This window comes from Theropithecus gelada, chromosome 1, assembly GCF_003255815.1.
Source record: "Theropithecus gelada isolate Dixy chromosome 1, Tgel_1.0, whole genome shotgun sequence".
NCBI lineage: Eukaryota > Metazoa > Chordata > Mammalia > Primates > Cercopithecidae > Theropithecus > Theropithecus gelada.
In genome coordinates, this window is record NC_037668.1 from 5,932,264 (window position 1) to 5,949,892 (window position 17,629).

Consider the following 17,629-nt stretch of genomic DNA (forward strand, 5'->3'; position numbering starts at 1 on the left):
TGTATTAGAACAAATAAAGGAACAGAAGCAAGCAATCCAGAAAGAAGAAAAAAGGATTTTAAAGGAAGTGGCATTATCAGATTTGTATTTTAGAAGTATCACTCTGGCTGTAGCAAGGAAAATGAAAGGAACAGAGGCAACCCTACAGAAGTTACTGTAATAGCTTCTTATCTTATCCAGTTGAGATAAGATGATGGCCTGCACCAAGCAGGGTGATCACAGAGATGCAGGTATTTAGACAGCTGAATCAAAAGAATATAAGCGATTAAGGGTGGAAAGAATGGGGCCAGCTGGGCATGGCGGCTCATGCCTGTAGTCCCAGCACTTTCAGAGGCCGACGCGAGTGGATCACTTGAGGTCAGGAGTTTGAGACCAGCCTGGCCAACATGGCAAAACCCCATCTCTACTAAAAATACAAAAATTAGTCAGGTGTGGTGGTGGGCAGCAGGCACCTGTAATCCTAGCTACTCAGGACGCTGAGGCAGGAGAATCACTTGAGCCTGGAAGGCGGAGGTTACAGTGAGCTGAAATTGTGCTACTGTACTCCAGCCCGGGTGACAGAGTAAGACTTCATCTAAAAAAAAAGGGGGGGGGGTCAAGAATGACTCCAAGCTTTTTGACTTGGGTGGGTAGTATAGTATTAAGAAACACAGGGAATAAAAGAATAATAGGCTAGGTGAATAGGATTGGAAAATGATTTATTGCATTTGACATGGTGAGTTTACCACACTCAATTATTCTTATATATGTCTTAAAATTATACTGCAAATCTCAAAGGAGGGGAGTGCTAAAGAGATCAAGATCATCATGATGCTATGCATAACTACTGAAAGCAATGTAATTTAGATGAATCTTCAGACTGAATGCAAAAAATATTTAGCCTCACTGCAAAATCAGAAAAAGTAGCATAAAATTTTAATGAGAGCCAGGTATGGTGGCTCACCCCTGTAATCCCAACACTTTGTGAGGCTAAGGTGGGAGGACTGTTTGAACCCAGAAGTTCAAGACCAGCCTAAGCAAGATAGTGCGACCCTATCTCTACAAAAAATTTAAAAATTAGCCAAGCATGGTGGCTAATCAGGAGGCTGAGGTGGGAGGATCACTTGAGCTGGGGAGGTTAAGGCTACAGTGAGTCATGATTGTACCACTGCACTCCAGCCTGGGCAACAGAGTGAGCTCTGTCTCAAAAAGAAAAAAAAAAAAAAAAAAAAAAAAAATTTAATGAGAAAATTTACATTGTTTCTGGTTCATTTTTTAAAAATTATATACATTTAATGAAGTGATTTTTTAAATGAAAATGTATCATCTAAATCAATGGTATCTTTGAATCAAGAAAATTTGATAATTAAGCAAATATGTATCCATCATTCACTATTTGCAAGTCAATGTGGAAATATTTAGCCTAAAGAACAAAAACCTAAGAATCATAACAATCATTGACATTAAGCAACTGAAAGGTTGATATGAGAACTATTTCTTCATCATTCAATCTATCCAGAAGTGGAATAAGCTGTATTATTAAATAACAAGCACTCCAGCTCCAGAAGTATTTAAGAAGAGGCCAACTGATGATCTGATGGAGACATTAATAATAATGCTAACATTTATTGGGTATTTACTCTTGCCAGGTATTACGCTATGTACTTTATCTTATTAGCTATTTCACACTATTCCTAAGAAGTAGGAACTATTATCACCACACAACAGATGGTAAAAAATTTACACAGATATAGAATGAATCTCTACATTGGTTGGAAGGTTGAAATACCTTCTAATGACTGATTTTATGACATTAATATAAAACCTGAAATTAAAAGCATTATTTATTTTATGCACTATTCAAAAAGCAAGCAGTACCATTTCCTAGTAATTCATATGTAACACTGTGATGTTCATGAAAATATAAGGTATATTTTCTGTATACAAACTTTACTCATACAAAATACAAAATACACGTTAAGGACCATTCTAAGGAAAATAATAAGAAAAAGTAATATAAAAAAAATTTAGGTTAGGGTAACTCTAGATTACTTCTCCCTGAATTCTAATCCCAACATCTTCACTTACAGGCTATGCTCAATTTCCTCACCTCTAAACTGGGGATAATAATAGTATCTACCCTACAGGATCATTGTAAAGTTAAATGAGATAACAGAATGCCTGACACACAGTAAGAACACAATAAATACTAGCTATTCTTATCATGCCTGCACAGACCTGCTGAAAAACATCCTCTTTGGGGTCACGTTTGGTCCCTGAGTGAAGGGTATTCACATGAACCCCCTCACTGTCACTGGTGACAGATGACCGGCACTCTGGGCCATGTAGCAGGTCGTCCCATAACATATCCTCAGTCTCCGAGTCATGGCGGGTGCTTTCTGAGTCTCTTCTTGACATGTTGAGGCTTCGAGAGCCACCACTCACACCAGATCTAGAGCCCTTTAAAGGAAAACAAAAAGGAAAAAATTTTCTTCATCTTTAAAAATAATTGTATGTGAAATAAAATTAAAACAAGTTATCTACAGCAATGGATTGAAAGCCTTCAAAAGTCAATCACCATGAATTCATTTTTTCACAGGGCTTCACATAACAATAATGCTTTCTTATTTTTTGATACAGGGTCACACTCTGTCACCCAGGCTGGAGTGCAGTGGCATTATCATAGCCTACTGCAACCTCAAACTCTTGGGCTCAAGCGATCCTCCTGCCTCAGCCTCCTGAGTAGCTGGCACTACAGGTGCATACCATCACACCCGGATACACACACACACACACACACACACACACACATATATATATATATATATTTTTTTCTTGTAAAGAGGGGGTCTCATTTTGTTGCCCAGGCTGGTCTCAGACTCCTGGTCTCAAGCTATCCACCCACCTCAACCTCTCAAAGTGTTGAGATTACACGCGTGAGCCACCATGTCTGGCCAATAATAGATTTTAGTATTTAAATGTTAAACTCTGATGTCTCTAGCAAGCAGGACTCCCTCTAAGAAGCTACTGCCAAGTTACAGAACTGTTCAACTAAGGTGTTCTGGGAAGGGAGTGATTCCTATAAGCACACCAAGATGACCAACTCAATTGGCTTAGCTGAGCTTTTTGACACACACAAAATGTCCCCAACTCTAAATATTGTGAACTTCACTACAGACCTACTCAGCTCCAATAAAGGATAATCAGGCAAAGAAAAGTAAAAACATAAATATGAAAGTTATTCCATGATCACAATTGCCTTGTTAATCAAAACAAAAGAAAAACCACACCACCACCATCTACTCTGCTCACCTCTGACTTACAATTTTCCAAATAATATAATATGCCCTTTAGCTCTCATGATGAGATTTACTACTCCCATCTTTTCAGAACTCCTTTCTCAAAAATCTGTCTTCATCAGTGTCAATCCAATTTATGATGTTTAAAAATAAACCTCATATTCCAAGTGAATATTTAATAATCTCATTATTCAGGGATTAAGTAACCTCTTTCTGGGCATCATTTGTGATACTTTTAAGCTCAGGATCAATGTAGAAAAATATTCTTTCGGCTGGGCGCGGTGGCTCAAACCTGTAATCCCAGCACTTTGGGAGGCCGAGACGGGCGGATCACGAGGTCAGGAGATCGAGACCATCTTGGCTAACACGGTGAAACCCCGTCTCTACTAAAAATACAAAAAACTAGCCGGGCGAGGTGGCGGGCGCCTGTAGTCCCAGCTACTCGGGAGGCTGAGGCAGGAGAATGGCGTGAACCCGGGAGGCGGAGCTTGCAGTGAGCTGAGATCCAGCCACTACACTCCAGCCTGGGAGACAGAGCAAGACTCCGTCTCAAAAAAAAAAAAGAAAAATATTCTTTCTAGGTATGTAGTCATTAAAAGCTGCCAGATAAGGAGACAGATAATTGGAGACAAGGAAAGGGTTGGCAAATATTAATGTAAACGCAACTTTAGGGCAACCAATAAAAAAAGGAATGGATAAAGTTATTACACTCAAAAATATACCTTGATTTCTCAAAGGGATACTTTACCTGGCTAAAGGCTGCTGATTCAAATTCTGATTCAGCTAGACTATCTGAATCCCGCACAATATGACACCACCTTGTAGTGGTTTTCTTTACCTGCGAAAAATCAAACCAACAAACAATAGGAAGATATGTTAAATGCTTTGTTACTAACTTCAATGATTTAGTCCTATATGTTCATAAACTAAAACAGAAATTACCTGAGAGTTTAGGTGCCTTGAAAGTATTGATTTTCTATTCTTAACTTCACAACCATTGTCACTTGAGGCCCCTTCCACACTCCTACGCAATAATATCATCTGTGTCCGTGCTTCACCATCTTCCTCACTTGACAGGTCATCAGACACCCCATTACCCAAACGCCTAAAAGCCTCCTACAAAGAGAACAGCAATATCTTCACAGGGGACAGCCCAAAATATTCTAATAAGCTGCATGTGTAAAAACAAAAAAATCATACAAACACTACCAAGCAGCAAAAGTAAACTAACCCAAAACTGAATAAATCCATATATTATTTAATCTCAATTAAGAAAAATATTAACTTGAAACTAAATATGCTAAATGAAGAGGCAGTGTTACGGAGTATTCAAAAACCAAGACTCAAGTCAAACTCTAAGCCTGAATCACAACTCTTCTACTTACTAGACACATAACCTTGAGCAATTTACTAAATCTGTCTGGAGCTGAGTTTCCTCATCTGAAAAGAAATGATAATAAAAGCATCTATTTCACAGGTTTGTTGAAAATAAATGAGATAAGTTAGTATACGTAAAGTACTTAGAACAATGCCTGGTTATAGTAATGGCTCAATAATTATTAGACTAAATGCCACGATCTAACCAACAAGAAAACAGTTTAAAACTATAAAGTAAAAGCATATAGCTAGTTTTAGACATAGAGCAGACCATCTCTACCTAAACCTACAAAATAATTTCCCAAACTCTTACTATACTATCACTGCTTCTCTGGAATATGACACAGCACCCTCTTCACTAATCTGTTTATTAAATCTACTAGCCTACTGCTAAGGCTGGATAACTCGCAAAATTAATAACAAGTCTAGTACTAGAAATTTTAAGACTAAGTTCCAGTCTTCATGTGATAGCTTCTTTTCATATCCTGTGGTTTTACTTGTTAGGACAAATTTACAAACCTACTAGTATCTATTTTATATCTCTAACAGAGTCTTAACAGGAAAATGTTACATGAGGAAAAAAAGGCTTGTTATATCCATCTAAATCTTACCCTACGGCACTTTTCTCCATCTGAAAATTTTGCTTTCTCTCTTGTTTGCCACATTCTAATCTCTGGTCGACATTGTCTCTTCTTAATGATAGGACGGACACAACTTGGGTCATTGTCAGTTTCAGTCCCTTTGTTAGATATTAATTTTACTCTTTTAATCCTATTTTTTTTAAAAAAAAAAAAAAAAGGAAAAGAAGATTAGTTTTTTGAAAATAACACCTTTCATGAAACCACTTTCTTCTAAGGAATACGCTATATTATTCTGGAAATCAAGAAAATTCAAGAATCATATTTTTCAGGACTTTAGCTTGCTAAGTAAGGGTGTAGAATGACAAAATATTCAATCACAGACTCAGAATGAGAGTCTATTCTTCAAAGACTCAGGTCAATTAACTGAAAGGAAGCATATACTTTTCAGTGTTGCACAAAAGTAGGTTCATAGTCCTCTCCACATCTTCTCAAACACAATGCAACTCCTACCTTGTATCGTCTGTTACTGCCACTCCACTAGCCCAGCAGACTTAGGGTGCACATGACCTACTGAGACACCAGCTGAGTGGCCAGGGAGTGCTTGTGCCACCCCTACTGCAAAGCCAGGCAGTGTTGCTCACAGCCCAGGAAGAGACAGAAGAGTAAAAAGGACCAGCTCAGCCAGAGTAGAACAAGGGACCACAGTCCTGAGGCCCCCATTCCAGGACCTAACTTATGGACGACATTTCTAGACACACCTTGGACCAAAATGCAATCAGCACATTTGAAGGGAAGGATCCAGTCCCAGCAGGAGTCATCACCTGCTGACCAAAAAGCCCTTGGGCTCAAACAGTGGTAGCCAGGCAGTACTCACTGTGGGTCTTGGGTGAGACTCAGAGCCATACTGGCCTCAGGAGTGACCCAGTATATTCCTAGCTGTGGTGGCTACAGGGAGAGACTCTTTCTGCTTGAGGAAAAGAGGGAAGAGTAAAGGGAACCCTGTCTTATAGGCAGGGTACGAGCTCAACCACAGTGGGGTAGAGCACCAAGTGTGCTCTTGAGGTCCCTGATTCTAGGCCATGGCTCCTGGATGGTATTTCTGGACCCACCCCGGGCCAGAGCGGAGCACATTGCCCTGAAGGGAGATACCCAGGCCTATCAGCATTAACCGCAAGCTAACCAAAGAGCCCTTGGACCTTGAGTGAATATCAGCGACAGCGGTGCAGTACTTGCTGCAGGCCTGGGGCAGTGGTGGCCATGGGGAGAGATTCCTCTGCTTGAGGAAATGGGAGAGAGGAGTGGGGAGTTTGTCTTTTGGTTTGGGTGCGAGCTCAGCTGCCATAGAACACAGCGACAGGTAGATTCCTAAGGTTCTCAATGCCAGGCCCTGACAGCATCTCCAGATCTGCCCAGAGCCAGGGGTAACTTGCTGCCCTAAAAGGAAGGACATAAGCCTGGCTGAATTTGCCCTTGGGCTTTGAGTAAACATAGGTGGTAGACAGGCAAGTGGTCACCATGTGGACCTTGGGCAAGACCCAGTGCTGTGCTGGCTTCAGGCCTGCCCCAGGCCAGTCCCAGTATTAAAGGCCACAGGGGTGCTATGTCACCCCCTCCTGGCTCCAAGCAGCTCAGCAAAGAGAGAGAAAGACTCCATTTGGGAGAAAGTTAGGGAAGAGAACAAGAGTCTCTGCCTGGTAATCCAGAGAATTCTCCCAGATCTGACCCAAGACCACCAAGGCGGTCACCTCTACAAGTCTACAGCAGCTGTGGCATTACTGGGCTTAGGGTGCCCCTGAATGCAGATACAGCTGCAGTGACCAAAGACTTAGATCACAACACCCAATTCTCCTCAAATACTTGGAAAACCTTCCCAAGAAGGACAGGTACAAAGATGCCCAGACTGTGAAGACTACAATAAACATCTAACCACACAAGCATCAAGACCATCGAAGAAAAAATGACCTCACCAAACCAACTAATAAGATATAATAAGTGACCAATTTTAGAGAGACAGAAATATACAACCTTAGAGACAGAAAATTCAAAATAGCTATTTTTGGCCAGGCACAATGGCTTATGCCTGTAATCCTAGCACTTTATGAGGCCAAGGGACTGGTGGATCACTTGCACTAAGGAGTTCAAAACCAGCCTGGGCAACATGGCAAAACCTCATCTTTACAAAAAATAAAAAAATTAGCTGGGTGCAATGGCATGTGCCTGTAGTCCCAGCTACTTGGAAGGCTGAGGCAGGAGGATCACTTGAGCCTGGGAGGTGGAGACTGCAGTGAGCCGAGATTGCACCATTGAAAAAAAAAAAAAAAAAAAAAAGCTATTTTGAGGAAACTCAAAGACATTCAAGAATACACAGAAGGAATTCAGAATCCTATCAGATAAATTTAACAAAGAGAGTGAAATAACTTAAAAAAAAAAAAAATCAAACAAATTCTGGAGCTGAAAAATGCAACTGAAGAATGCATCAGAGTTTCTTAACAGCAGAATTAATCAAGCAGAAGAAAGAATTAGTGAGCTTGAAGACAGATTATTTAAAAATACAGAAGAGATGAAAGAAAAAAGAATAAAAAAGACTGAACACACCTAAAAATTCTGGAAAATAGCCTCAAAACAGCAAATCTAAGAGTTACTGACCTTAAAGAGGAGGTAGAGAGAGAGATAGGAGTACAAAGTTTATTCAAAGGGATACTAACAGAAAAGTTCCCAAATCTAGAGTAAGATACCAATATTCAAGTACAAGAAGGTCATACAATACCAAACAGATTTAACCCAAAGAAGAATATCTCAAGGCACTTAACAATCAAACCCTCACAGATCAAGGATAAAGAAAGGATCCTGAAAGCAGCAAGAGAAAAGAAACAAATAGCATACAAAGATGCTCCAATATGTCTGGTAGCAGACTTCTCAGTGCAAACTTTATAGGCTAGGAGAGAGTGGTATGACATATTTATTTACTTATTTCTTTTTACTTTTTTTTTTAAGATGGGGATCTCAGTTGCCCAGGCTGGAGTTCACTGTCATGACAGCTCACTACCACCTCAATGTCCTTGGCTCAGATGATCTTCTTGTCTCAACCTCCAGCATAGCTGGAACCACAGGCACATGTCACCACACCCAGCTAATTTTTTATTCTTATTTTTGTAGAGATTGGGTCTCCCTAATGTTGCCCAGGTTGGTCTCGAACTTCTGGCCTCAAGCAATCCTCCCATCTTGGCCTCCCGAAGTGCTGGGATTATAGGCATGAGCCACTATGTGCAGCCAGTCTGACATATTTAAACTGCTAAAGGAAAAACCTTTTTATCCTAGAATAGTATTATCCAGCAAAAATAAACTTCAAACAAGAAGGAAAAATAAAGATATCCCCGGAAAAAAACAAAAGCTGAAGGATTTCATCAACAACAGACCTGCCTACAAGAAATGCAAAAGAGAGTTCTTCAAATTGAAAGAAAAGACATTAATGAGCAATAAGCAATCATCTGAAGGTAGAAAACTCATTAGTAAGTACACAATAAAGACAGAATATTATAACCCTGTAATTGTCGTGTGTAAACTATTCATATCTTCAATAGAAAGACTAAAAGATGAACCAATTTAAAAGAATACTACATTCCAAGACATAGACAGTACAATAAGATATAAATACAAACAACAAAAAGTTAAAAAGCAAGGGAACAGAATGAAAGTGTACAGTTTTTATTACTTTTCTCTTTGCTGGTTTATGAGTTTGTTTGCTTGTTTATGCAATCAGTGTCATCAGTTTAAAAATAATAGGTTATAAAATATTATTTGCAAGCCTCAATGTAACCCCAAATTTAAAAAAAATAACAGATACACAAAAAAATAAAAAGAAATAAATTTTAAAATACTACTAGAGAAAATCACCTTCACTAAGAGGAAGACAAGAAAGAAAGAAAGAAAGAAAAGAAGATCACAAATGAACCAGAAAACAACTAACAAAGTGGCAAGAGTAAGTCCTTACTTATCAATAATGGCATGGAATGTAAATGAACTAAACTTTCTAATCAAAAGACATAGAGTGGCTTAATGAATTAAAAAAACAAAATCCATGATCTGTTACCTACAAGAAACAAACTTTACCTATAAACATACACACAGGCTGAAAATAAGGCAATGGAAAAAGTTATTCCATGCCAATAGAAACTAAAAATTAGCAGGAGTAGTATATTAGTCCATTTTCATGCTGCTGATGAAGACATACCCAAGATTGGGAAGAAAAAGAGATTTAACTGGACTTACAGCTCCACATGGCTGAGAAGGCCCCTCAGAGTCATGGCGGGAGGTAAAAGACACTTCTTACATGGTGGTGGCAAGAGAAAATGAGGAAGAAGCAAAAGCGGAAACCCTTGATAAACCCATCAGATCTTGTGAGACTTATTCACTATCACAAGAACAGCATGGGAAAGATCAGCCCCCATGATTCAATTACCCTCCCCGGGCCCCTCCCACAACCCACTGGAATTCTGGGAGATACAATTCAAGTTGAGATTTGGGTTGGGACACAGCCAAACCATATCATTCTGCTCCTTGCCTCTCCAGACTTCATGTCCTCACATTTCAAAAACCAATCATGCCTTCCCAATACTCCCCCAAAGTCTTAACTCATTTCAACATTAACCCAAAAGTCTAGCATCCAAAATCTCATCTGAGACAAGGCAAGTCCCTTCAACCTATGAGCCTGTAAAATCAAAAGCAGGCTAGTTACTTCCTAGATACAATGGGGGTACAAGTATTGGGAAATACAGACATTCCAAATGGGAGAAATTGGCCAAAACAAAGGGGTTACAGGGCCCTTGCAAGTCCAAAATCCAGTGAGGCAATCGAATTTTAAAGCTCCAAAATGATCTCCTTTGACTCCAGGTCTCACATCCAGGTCACGCTGATGCAAAAGGTGGGTTCACACGGTCTTGGGTAGCTCTGTCCTTGTGGCTTTGCAGGGTAAAGCCTCCCTCCTGGCTGCTTTCTTAGGCTGGTGTTGAGTGTCTGGGGCTTTTCTAGGAGCACAGTGTAAGCTGTTGGCGGATCTACCATTCTGGGGTCTGGAGGATGGTGGCCTTCTTCTCACAGCTCCACTAGGCGGTGCCCCAGTAGGGACTCTGTGTGGGGGCTCTGACCCCACCTTTCCCCTTCCACACTGCCCTCACAGAGGTTCTCCATAAGGGTCCCGCCCCTGCAGCAAACTATTGACTGGGCATCCATCTTCTGAAATCTAGGCAGAGGTTCCCAAACCTCAATTCTTGACTTCTGTGCACCTGCAGACTCAACACCACATGGAAGCTCAAGGTTTGGAGCTTCTACCCTCTGAAGCCATAGCCTGAGCTGTACATTGGCCCCTTTCAGCCATGGCTGGAGCAACTAGGACACAGGACACCAAGTCCCAAGGCTGCACACAGCATGAGGACCCTGGGTCCAGACCATGAACCACTTTTTCCTCCTAGGCCTCCAGGCCTATGATGGGAGGGGCTACCATAAAAGTGTCTGACATGGCCTGGAAACATTTTCCTCATTGCTTGGGGATTAATGTTGGGCTCCTTGCTACTTATGCAAATTTCTATAGCCAGTTTGAATTTCTCCCCCGAAAATGGGTTTTTCTCTTCTTCTTTTTTTTTTCTGAGATAGAGTCTCGTTCTGTCGCCCAGGCTGGAGTGCAGTGGCGTGATCTCAGCTCACTGCAAACTCCGCCTCTTGGGTTCAAGCAACTCTCCTACCTCAGCCTTCCAGGTAGCTGGGATTACAGGCACCCACCATCACGCCTGGCTAATTTTTGTATTTTTTTAGTAGAGACGGGGTTTCACCATGTTGGCCAGGTTCATCTTGAACTCCTGACCTCAGGTGATCTGCCCACCTTGGCCTCCCAAACTGCTGGGATTACAGGCATGAGCCACCGTGCCCGGCCTGGGTTTTTCTTTTCTATTGCACAGTCAGGGTGCAAATCTTCCAAACTTTTATGCTCTGCTTCCCTTATATAACCGAATGCCTTTAGCCACACCCAAATCACCTCTTTAATGCTTTGCTGCTTCAATTTTTTTTCCGCCAGATACCCTAAATCATCTATCTTAAGTTCAAAGTTCCACAAATCCCTAAGGCAAGGGTAAAATGCCACCAGTCTCTTTGCTAAAACATAACAAGAGTCACCTTTTCTTCAGTTCCCAACAAGTTCCTCATCTCCATTTGTTACCACCTCAGCCTGGATCTTATTGTTCATATCACTATCAGCATTTCTGTCAAAGCCATTCAACAAATCTCTAGGAGGTTCCAAACTTTCCCACATTTTCATGTCTTCTTCTGAGCACTCCAAACTGTTGCAACCTTTGCCTGTAACCCAGTTCCAAAGTTGTTTCCACATTTTCAGGTATCTTTTCAGCAATGCCCCACTCTACTGGTACCAATTTACTGTATTAATTCATTTTCATGCTGCTGATAAAGACATACCTGAGACTGAGAAGAAGAAGTTTAACTGGACTTACAGTTCCACAAGGCTGGGGAGGCTTCAGAATCACAGCAGGAGGTGAAAGGCACTTCTTACATGGCGGCAGCAAGAGAAAATGAGGAAGAAGCAAAAAGCGGAGACTCCTGATAAACCCATCAGATCTTGTGAGACTTATTCACTATCACGAGACTAGCACAGGAAAGACCAGCCCCCATGATTCAATTACCTCCCCCTGGCTCCCTCCCACAATACATGGGAATTCTGGGAAATATAATTCGAGTTGATATTTGGGTGGAGACACAGCCTAACCATATAAAGTAGCTATACTTATATCGGACAAAATAGATTTTAACTATAAAAAGAGTTAAAGAAGGTCATGATATAATGATAAAGCGGTCAATGCAGCAAGAGGACATAACAATTGTAAATATATATGCACCCAACACTGAAGCACCCAGATACATAAAGCGAATATCAACAAAAAAACATTGGACTTAATCTACACTACAGACCAAATAGACCTGATAGACATTTACTGAACATTTCACCTATCGGCTATGGAATACACATTTTTCTCCTCAGTGCATTAATCATTTTCAGGGATATACCATATTATAGCCACAAAACAGATCTTAAAACATTCCAGAAATTTAAAATGATATCAAGTATCACCAGAAGGGTACAGCATCCCCTGGCTGCTTTCACAGGCTGGTGTTGAGTGTCTGTGGCTTTTCCAGGCGCACAGTGCAAGCTATCAGTGGATTTACCATTCCGGGGTCTTGAAGACCATAGTCCGCTTCTCACAGCTCCACTAGGCAGTGCCCCAGTGAGGACTCTATGTGGGGGTGCCCATCCCACATTCCACATTCCCCTTCCACACTGCCCTAGCAAAGGTTTGCCATGAGTGCCCTGCCCTGGCAGCAAACTTCTGCCTGGACATCCAAGCATTTCCACACATCCTGTGAAATCTAGGCGGAGGTTCCCAAATCTCAATTCTTGACTTCTGTGCACCTCTACAAAAAATACAAAAAATTAGGGAGGGATGTGGTGGCACATGCCCGTGGTCCCAGCTACATGGGGGGCTCACACACAAGAATCACTTGAACTGGGAAGCAGAGGTTGCACTGAGCCAAGATCACGCCACTGCACTGAAGCCTGGGCAACAGAGTGAGACTCTGTCTCAAATATTAATAACAATAAGATAAAATGAAATAAATAAAAAGATCATTCATCATGACCAAGTAGGGTTATACCAGGGATGCAAGGATGGTTCAACATACATACAAATCAATTAACGTGACACATCATACCAACATAATGAAGGAAAAAACCATATAATCATTTCAAATGATGATGAAAAAGCATTTGATAAAATTCAATATCCCTTCATGATAATAATTCTCAAAAATCAGGGTACAGACGGAACATACTTCAAAAGAATAAAAGTCACATGACAGACCCACAGCTGGTATCATGCTGAATGAGGAAAAACTGAAAGCCTTTCCTCTAGGATCTGGAAAATGACAAGGATGCCCACTTTCATCACTGTTATTCAATATAGTACTAGAAGTCCTAGCTAGAGCAATCAGACAAGAGACAGAAATAAAAGGCATACAAATTGGAAAAGAAGAATTCAAATTACCTTTGTCTACAGATGATACGATCTTATATTTGGAAAAACCTAAAGATTCCACCAAAAAACTATCAGAACTGATAAATTCATTAAAGTTACAGGATATAAAATCAACATAAAAAATCAATAGCATTTCTACATGACAACAGCAAACAATTTAAAAAAGAAATCAAGAAAGTGATACGATTTCTAACAGTTACAAATAAACACCGAGCAATTAACTTAACCAAAGAAGTGAAAGATCTCTATAATGAAAACTATAAAACATTGATTTAAGAAATTGAAGAGAATGCAAAAAATATGGAAAGATATTCCATAGTTTATGAACTGGAAGAATCATTATTGTTAAAAATATCCATACTAACCAAAGCAATCTACAGATTCAATGCAATCCCTATAAAAATACCAATGACATTCTTCAAAGAAATAGAAAAAACAATCCTAAAACTTATACGGAATTGGCCAGGTGCAGTGGCTCACACCTGTAATCCCAGCACTTTGGGAGGCCAAGGTGGGCGGATCACCTGAGGTCAGGAGTTCGAGACCAGCCTGGCCAACATGGTGAAACCCTGTCTCTACTAAATTAGCCAGGCGTAGTGGTGGGTGCCTGTAATCCCAGCTATTTGGGAGGCTGAAGCAGGAGAATTGCTTGAACCTGGGAGGCAGAGGTTGTAATGAGCTGAGATCACACCATTTGCACTCTGGCCTGGGCAAAAGAAGACGACTTCGTCTCAAAAAAATAATAATAATAATAATAATAATAATATGGAATCACAAAAGACCCAAAATAACCAAAGATATCCTAAGTAAAAATAACAAAACTGAAGGAATCACATCACCTGACTTCAAATTGTACTACAGCACTATAGTAACCAAAGGAGCACGGTAGTGGCATAAAAACACATAGGCCAACAGAACAGAATTGAGAACCCAGAAATAAATCCATACATCTACAGTGAACTCTTTTTTTGTTGTTGTTTTTCTCTGAGACAGGGTCACACTCTGTCATGTAGGCTGGAGTGCAGTGGTGAGATCTTGGCTCGCTGCAACCTCTGCCTCCCAGGTTCAAGCGATTCTCCTGCTTCCACCTCCCGAGTAGCTGGGCTTACAGGCGCCCACCACCATGCATGGATTATTCTTGCATTTTTAGTAGAGACATGGTTTGGCCATGTTGGCCAGGCTGGTCTTGAACTCCTGACCTCAAATGATCCCCCCACCTCAGCCTCCCAAAGTACTGGGATTACAGGCATGAGCCACTGTGCCCAGCCAACAGTGAACTCAGTTTTGACAAAGATGCCAAGAACATACATTGGAGAAAGGACAGTCTCTTCAATAAATGGTGCTGGAAAAACTGAATATCCACATGCAGAAGAATGAAATTACACCCTTATCTCTCACCATATGCAAAAATCAAATAAAAGTGAATTAAAGAACTAAATCTAGGACCCCAAACTATGAAATCACTAAAAGAAAACATTAGGGAAATTCTCCAGATAACAGTCTGGGCAAAGATTTCTTAAATAATACTCCACAAGCACAGGCAACCAAAGCAAAATGGACAAATGAGATCACATCAAGTTAAAAAGCTTCTATATAGCAAAGGAAACAATCAACCAAGTGAAAAGACAACTCACAGAATGAGAGAAAGTCTTTGCAAATTATCCATCTGACAAGGGATTAATAACCAGAATATATAAGGAGCTCAAACAATTCTATAGGAAAAATCTAATAATCTGATTTTAAAATAGGCAAAAGATCTAAACAGACATTTCTCAAAAGAAGACATACAAATGCCAAACAAGTATATGAAAAGGTGCTCATATCATTGATCACAGAAATGCAAATCAAAACCACAATGAGATATCATCTCACCTCAGTTAAAATGGCTTTTATCCAAAAGACAGGCGATAACAAATGCTGGAGAGGATATGGAGAAAAGGGAACCCCCGTACACTGTTGGTGGGAATGTAAAGTAGTACAACCACTATGAAGAACAGCTTGGAGGTTCCTCAAATAAAGAAAAATAGAACTACCATATGATCCAGCAGTCCCACTGCTGGGTATATGCCCGAAAGAAAGGAAATCAGGCCAGGTGCGATGGCTCATGCCTGAGGCCTGAGGTCAGGAATTTGAGATCAGCCTGGGCAACATGGCGAAACCCTGTCTCTACTAAAATACAAAAATTAACCGGGTGTGGTGGCAGGCACCTGTAATCCCAGCTACTTGGAAGGCTGAGGCAGGAGAATCGCTTGAACTCAAGAGGCAGAGGTTGCAGTGAGCCAAGATCGTGCCACTGCACTCCAGCCTGGGTGACAGAATGAGACTCCGTTTCAAAAAAAACAAGCAAACAAACAAAAAACAGAATACTTTCATGATAGATTACTGCATTCACAGTTAACAAAACAGACAGTGAAGACAACATTTTGAGTAAGCAAGCCCTCTGATAACCCTTAAAATCACACCAAGATAAGTCTATACTACTTACTCCTATGACCTGATGATACTATACATTCTGTAAACACCATGTGAATACAAAATCAAGTAAAAAAGACTCCCACCTGTTGCCAAAGATAGTCTCCCAAAAACCACCAATAATGGGTACAGATTCCAAAGTTTCTATTCCTCTGACTTTATCAGAGGAGTTATTTCCATTTTCTCGGCTCCCATCACCATTTACAGTTTTTCGCAATTTTCTACAAAAAAAATGTCAATAACTTCAGATTATTCAAGACCCTATTTCTGCCCAAAATATCCCTATAGAAAATTATACTGACAAATTATTACCTAAAATCAAGTATAGTTTAACTTCACATACTGAGGATAAATTATACAAGAACTTTCTGATTTGAGGGCAAAACCAGATTCCAAACCAAAGTCCTATACTACCATTTTGTTCATTCATTAAAGAAATAGAACTGCTATTCAGAATCTACTAAAAAAAAATTTCCACTTGTATGACCAAAAGTCTGTTCAGGCACATTCAACACCACTAGCAGAAGGAGCAATTTCTTTAAATATGGACGTTAGGAATCTACCTCTTATGGCACATTTTATAAGGGGAACATAGAATAATAGCAACTGATCACTTTTTATTGATATCCTATATAATTAAAAGATATATACTATATATATCAATAAGACATAGCATAGCATTTTATTTCCTTAGAAAACATTCAATCAATTTAACTGAACTTACAAGAAATCTTTTTTAAAAGTTTTAAAAATAACATTCAAAAATAAGAATACGTTGAAATTCATTGCACCTAATGGAAAATTCTTATTTAGTAATTGTTTACGCAGGCAAATATCTACAGATATTCTGAGGGAGGATAACGTAACTTTTGGAAGGTAACACTGCATATACCTAAGAACATTTAAACAGTTCCAAAACTCACATATACCATATAATCGATTAAAATATAACATGAATTCAATATGTAAAGAAAAACCAAATCAATCCTTATTAAAAGTTTAGACAGCTGGGCGCGGTGGCTCACGCCTGTAATCCCAGCACTTTGGGAGGCCGAGGTGGGTGGACCACCTGAGGTCAGGAATTCCAAACCAGCCTGACCAACATGGTGAAACCCCGTCTCTACTAAATTCAAAAAAAAAAAAAAAATTAGCCAGGTGTGGTGGCATTCGCTTGTAATCCCAGCTACTTGGGAGGCTGAGGCAGGAGAATCGCTTCAACTCGGGAGGTGTAGGTTGCAGTGAGCCAAGATTGCACCATTGCACTCCAGCCTGGGCAACAAGAGCGAAACTCTGTCTCAAAAAGAAAAAAAAAAAAGTTTAGACCACTTAGAAGTCAATTCTTATTACACACTTTTGAAAAAACGTAAAATTTTGGCCGGGCGCGGTGGCTCACGCCTGTAATCCCAGCACTTTGGGAGGCCGAGGCGGGCAGATCACAAGGTCAGGAGATCGAGACCACAGTGAAACCCTGTCTCTACTAAAAATACAAAAAATTAGCCGGGCACGGTGGCGGGTGCCTGTAGTCCCAGCTACTCAGGAGGCTGAGGCAGGAGAATGGCGTGAACCCGAAAAGCAGAGCTTGCAGTGAGCCGAGATCGCGCCACTGCACTCCAGCCTGGGCGACAGAGCGAGACCCTGTCTCAAAAAAAAAAAAAAAAAAAAAAAACAAAAAAAGAAAAAAGGTAAAATTTTGGTAGCACTAACCAAATGTACCAAGATCCTTGTTTACAGTGAATTTTCACCAAATTTTGATTAAGACTGAATTTCAAAGACAATATATAAGATAAATTTTAATAAAGAATAATATAGTATATAAAATTTCCTTTTA

The 17,629-nt window shown here is 40.2% G+C and overlaps 1 protein-coding gene across 9 annotated transcripts in view; it reads right to left on the reverse strand.

The window, feature by feature from the left end:
- The window catches only part of PHTF1 (putative homeodomain transcription factor 1), a 75,635-nt gene that overhangs the window by 25,026 nt on the left and 32,980 nt on the right, over positions 1-17,629 (reverse strand). For 8 of the 9 annotated variants that reach the window (XR_003116474.1, XR_003116475.1, XR_003116476.1 and 5 more), the window contains 5 exons: positions 15,888-16,022; positions 5,267-5,426; positions 4,221-4,394; positions 4,027-4,116; positions 2,218-2,439 (listed from right to left, as the gene is read on the reverse strand). Coding sequence is in view for 6 of the 9 variants with exons in the window: in XM_025364153.1 (XP_025219938.1) it covers positions 2,218-2,439; positions 4,027-4,116; positions 4,221-4,394; positions 5,267-5,426; positions 15,888-16,022 (781 nt within the window). In the remaining 3 variants the exon portion in view is untranslated. The remainder of the gene's footprint in view (positions 1-2,217; positions 2,440-4,026; positions 4,117-4,220; positions 4,395-5,266; positions 5,427-15,887; positions 16,023-17,629) is intronic. The other variant, XM_025364210.1, reaches the window with a different exon arrangement.